The sequence below is a fragment of the Clytia hemisphaerica genome, unplaced genomic scaffold, assembly GCF_902728285.1.
Source record: "Clytia hemisphaerica strain Z4C2 unplaced genomic scaffold, Clytia hemisphaerica genome assembly, whole genome shotgun sequence".
Classification (NCBI taxonomy): domain Eukaryota; kingdom Metazoa; phylum Cnidaria; class Hydrozoa; order Leptothecata; family Clytiidae; genus Clytia; species Clytia hemisphaerica.
This window is the reverse complement of record NW_027104297.1, coordinates 2,879,481-2,884,587: the sequence shown is the minus strand read 5'-3', so window position 1 is coordinate 2,884,587 and position 5,107 is coordinate 2,879,481. Positions and strand designations below refer to the sequence as shown.

Below are 5,107 nucleotides of genomic sequence, written 5' to 3'. Positions count from 1 at the left end.
CCAGCTGATAGACTCTCATTACTAAGAAGCAAAAGATACTGTTTTCAGTGCCTTTTTCCAGGTGCTGATGCTTCATCACCTAAGCACAAAGAAGGGAGATGTCAACGTGATAACACCTGCCCAAATCCTATCCACCAGAAGTATCCAACCAAAAAACACGTCCTTGTTTGCAACGACCACAAGGAGGATCAAGTCAACAAAGATTTGTTATCAACTTACAAACAACGCTGTGTCCGAAGCTCCAATCTGCCAGAATTTTCCAAAAACATCAGTTTATCATTTCATGTACATGAATCGTTCAAGACGACTCCAATATCTGGTGATAAAGAATCAACTGACCAGCGTGGTATCTACATGCTACAAACAATCTCAATTGACAACACCCCATACACTATCTTCTATGACACAGGGTGTAGTGACTTTATCGTCAAACGTTCAGCCATTCAATCACTTGATTCAAGAGCTAAAAAAATGTCATCCCAAGTTACGTCCATCGGCGGAGTTGGTCAAACATCATTGCAGTCATTTGGAACCTTCAACGTCAAAATCCCAATGCACGATGGCAATTTAGCATCATTCAATGGCATATAACTTGATACGATAACCGCTAACTTTCCACAGTATCCACTCACTGATGTTTACACGGAGATTGCTCAAAGCTACCACTCATCCGATCATTGTTCAACTCAACTTCCATCTGTACCTTCAAGTATCGGAGGAGATGTCCACTTCATGGTTGGTATTAGCTATTTACGATATCACCCAAAAGTCGTATATCAGCTTGCGTCAGGACTGACGATCTATGAATCAGTTTTCAACAACCAAGATGGTGGTCGTGGGGTTATTGGAGGACCTCATGAGATTTTCACGAAAATTCATCAAACATTCTTCAATCAAACCAACTTCCTTGGATTATTGAGTAATCAATTATCATTGTACCAAACTGGAATTCAAGTGAATTCAGATGTCAACAAGTTATTTTCTTACCCATCGTATCCCATCAAGCAATTCGAAGAGATAGAATCAACTGGTTCAACCATATCTTATCGGTGCATCAAGTGCAGAGAATGCAACGATTGTAAGAATTCAAACATCCCAGAGGAAATCAGCATCAAAGAAGAATATGAGCAGAACATCATTGATTCTTCCGTTAAAATCGACCCTGATACGAAAATTGTCACTGCAACTCTACCCTTTGTTGCAGACCCTCTCACCAAGTTGGCACCAAACAAGAGCATCGCCCTGAAGATATATCACCAACAGCTTCGAAAACTCAACAACTCTCCATCAGATAAAGTCGAAATCATTTCATCTGAAGCAAAACTTCAAGATCTTGGTTTTGTGGACTACATTGAAAATCTTAATGCTCAACAACAATCAATGCTCAAGGACACATCGATCCATAACTTCGTACCTTGGAGAGTCGTATGGAAGGCTTCATCTGTCACAACTCCTTGTAGAATCGTTTTCGATGGATCACACCCAACATCAACTGGCTTTAGCATCAACGATTTACTGGCTAAAGGTTACAATAGTCTCAATAAACTCCAGGAAATACTCATCCGTTGGACAATCCATCCCATCGGCTTTCATACTGACATTAGAAAAGTGTACAACACCATTAGACTCCACGAATCCCATTGGTGTTACCAACGTTACCTCTGGGAAGAATCACTTGACTCAACCAAAGCTCCAAAAGAAAAGATCATAAAGACTTTGATCTATGGCATTCGTCCAAGTGGCAATCAAGCCGAATACGCCCTTCGTTCGATCTCGACATCCTTCAAAGATCAAAGTTGACGAAATCCTTCAACACGACGTCTATGTTGATGATTGTATAACAGGTGCATCAACTATTCTAGATGCACACCAAAGAGCTGATGAAATTGAATTCGTCCTGAGTCATGGTAATTTCAAGCTAAAAGGAATCACGTTTTCCGGATCTGATCCACCAGAACAGCTAACAGATGATGGTGTCACAATTGGCGTCGGAGGCATGATATGGCACCCCAAAACCGAGGAGCTCTCAATCAATATATCCGAATTGAATTTTTCAAAGAAACGTAGAGGGAAGAAATCAACTGAAACCATCAATATCATCCCAGAACGATTGACAAGACGTCACTGTGCTTCTAAAGTCGCAGAAATCTTCGACCTTACCGGACGAATCGCACCAATTGTTGCTACTCTCAAGCTCGATCTCCACGAACTTTCAACTCGACAACTCGACTGGGATGATAAGATTCCAGACGAACTTCGCCCAATCTGGCTAGATCATTACGAGATGATGCAAGAGATTCCAAATATCAAATTCAAACGTGCTGTTATTCCCTCAGATGCAACTTCATTAAAAGTCAATAACGTAGATTTTGGGGATGCATCTCAATCACTCATCTGCACTGCAATTTACGCTCGTTTTCCTCGACCTCATGGGGAATTTTCATGACAACTCATTTTCGCCAGAACTAAAGTCGTACCAAAAGATTACACTCTACCTCGGGCAGAATTATTTGCTGCTCTTGTAAACACTCACACAAGCGAAATCGTTAAACGATCATTGAAAAGTCTTCATGATTCATCTATCAAGCTGACCGATAGCCAAATTGCAATGTACTGGATAAGCAATGACGACAAACCTTTGAAAAAGTGGGTTCGAAGTCGCGTCTTAGAAATCCTTCGTTTCTCGGACAAGAAAGATTGGTACTACGTTCCAACAGATCAAAACCTTGCAGACCTTGGCACCTGAAGAGAAGCCACATTCCAGGATATCGACCAATCATCTAATTGGATCAATGGACAGTGGATCAATGGACAGTGGATGAGGCAATCACAGTCATCATTTCCCATTCAATCAGCATCTGAAGTTACGATCTCCAACAAACAGATGGTTGAAATCAACAAGGAACATACTATCGTTCAAAGTTATCACATCTTATCATTCAAAGAAACATCTGAAAGGTATAAATTCTCTCAATACCTTCTGAACCCAAATCAACACAAGTTTTCTACAGTTATTCGTATCATGGCAATCGTCTTCAAGTATATTTACACTCTACTCAAACGTACGAAAGATAAATCTCGTTCCCAACTCACCATGATGAAACAATCAACCATTCTCATTAACGATGACGAGATCAAAGCTGCTGAGACATTTCTACAGGAAAGCATCACAAGAGATAATTCAATTCCTTCCAAAATCAAAATATGAAAATATCACCAGACTCAACGACAATGGAATCTTGGTGTACACTGGTCGAATCCTCGCCGATGATCAAGTATCCATAGTTGGACGTTTAACCAAATCAATGAAAGATTTATCTTCGACATCCTTTTGTGTACCAGTTATAGACAGAAGATCACCAATTGCATATAGTATCATCCTCGACACACATTGGAATCATCCAGAAGTCAGTCATGCTGGGATAGAGTCCACACTTCGCTATGTCCTCAAGAAAGTTTACATCCTTGAAGGTCGAATTCTTATCAAATCCATCAAAAGTTCGTGTCAACGTTGCAAGTTTTTGGCCAAACGAACCATCGACATGGCTATGGGTCCAATCTCCAGATGCAATATCACCATAGCTCCAGCATTCTTCTACACCCAAGTCGACCTATCTGGACCGTTCCAATGCTACACACCACATCACAAACGAAAGACAGTTAAAATATGGTTGGCTGTCTTCTGCTGTTGCTCTACATCAACTGTGAAAATCAAGGTTTTGGACGATTATGGAACGACATCATTCATCTTTGCTTTCAATCGCTTCTCCTGTGACCACGGTTACCCGAAACGACTTCTTTGTGACGAAGGAGGTCAACTCATCAAAGCCTGCAAAGAAATGCGACTTGATTTCATTGATATCAAATCTAAACTGATGAAACAAGCACGTGTTGAGTTCAAGGCCACTCAATGCATGGAAAAGTAGAACGAAAAATTCGTGAAATCAACAGTTCGATCGAAAAATCTGTTCACAACCAACGTCCTTCAATCCTTCAGTGGGAAACGTTATCATCATCTATTGGCAATCAAATTAACAACTTGCCCTTGGCTGTTGGTAACATTGTGGGAGACTTCGAATGTCTCGACTTGATAACGCCGAATCGTTTACTATTGAGACGAAACAATAATCGTTGCCCCACTGGCATTCTATCATCTACCGACCCATCAAATATCATCAAGGAGAACCAATTCATCTTCAATGCCTGGTTTGAAGTTTTGCTTCTCGTCCATGTGTCAAAACTCATGCACCAGCAAAAATGGTTTACATCAGACAAAATCAACGTTGGCGATATCATCTTGTTCACCAAAAACGAATCAGTTCTGTCAAAATCGTACACCTATGGAATCGTCAAGAGTCTCGAATTTGGTCGTGATGGGGTGGCACGTAAGGCCATCATTCGATATCGTAACGAAAATGAAAACGTATTTCGAGAAACAAAGCGAGCTGTTCGATCATTGGTCGTTATTCATCACGTGGACGATTGTGATATGATGAAAGAGTTGGGTGAAATGGCTTTGTATGTTGATTTGATTCGTAAAAGAATTCGTAAATTATGGTAAATGTTTGCTTTTTTGGTGGGAGTGTAATGTGATTCAACAAATTTTTAGTTTATTTAAAAAAGCAAAAAATATTTTATAGTTCAATTTTCAGTGTCTTGTTTTTGTCAGTGTCTTTTTGTCCCAAGCGTTCTTTGTTTTCCCAGTGCTTTCTTTTTCAGCGTTTTTTCTCTCTTGTGCATTCTCGTGTTTCATGCGTCATTTGTTTTGTTCTATGTTTTAAAGTCATTTATCTATGTTATCAATTATTTCAAACACTTTGTCAGTTATTATCATTTTGTTATTTAGTCATTATCTAGTAATTAATTATTTCACACGCATTTTATTTAATTATCATTTGATTTCTCAAGAGTGTTATATATTCATTGTTTTTATATCTTGTCAAACTAGTTTTTTGTATCAAATCTATTAAAAAAGGCCAACTTTTTCTCACTCGCTACTCAGTCACAAGTTGACTATAAGAGAGTCAACATCGATATGACTTCAAATGACAAATGACAATAATCAGAATTTTTACTTCAATTTCAACTTTGTATTTTCACTGGCTCA

General features: G+C 39.3%; 1 protein-coding gene across 1 annotated transcript; it reads left to right on the top strand.

The window, feature by feature from the left end:
- The first annotated feature begins 3,125 nt into the window (after positions 1-3,125).
- On the top strand, positions 3,126-4,561 carry LOC136817269 (uncharacterized). Its single transcript, XM_067073602.1, has 2 exons — positions 3,126-3,902; positions 3,998-4,561. The coding sequence occupies exons 1-2, from the start codon at positions 3,126-3,128 to the stop codon at positions 4,559-4,561; spliced, it is 1,341 nt and encodes a 446-aa protein (XP_066929703.1).
- The last annotated feature ends 546 nt before the right edge of the window (positions 4,562-5,107 follow it).

What these genes read in the sequence shown, in the direction of transcription:
- LOC136817269 (XM_067073602.1), top strand. Translation starts at nt 3,126, where the DNA reads ATGACGAGATCAAAGCTGCTGAGACATTTCTACAGGAAAGCATCACAA. An exon ending in AAGCACGTGTTGAGTTCAAG is followed by an intron (nt 3,903 to 3,997) that starts GCCACTCAATGC and finishes TCAATCCTTCAG; the next exon opens with TGGGAAACGTTATCATCATC.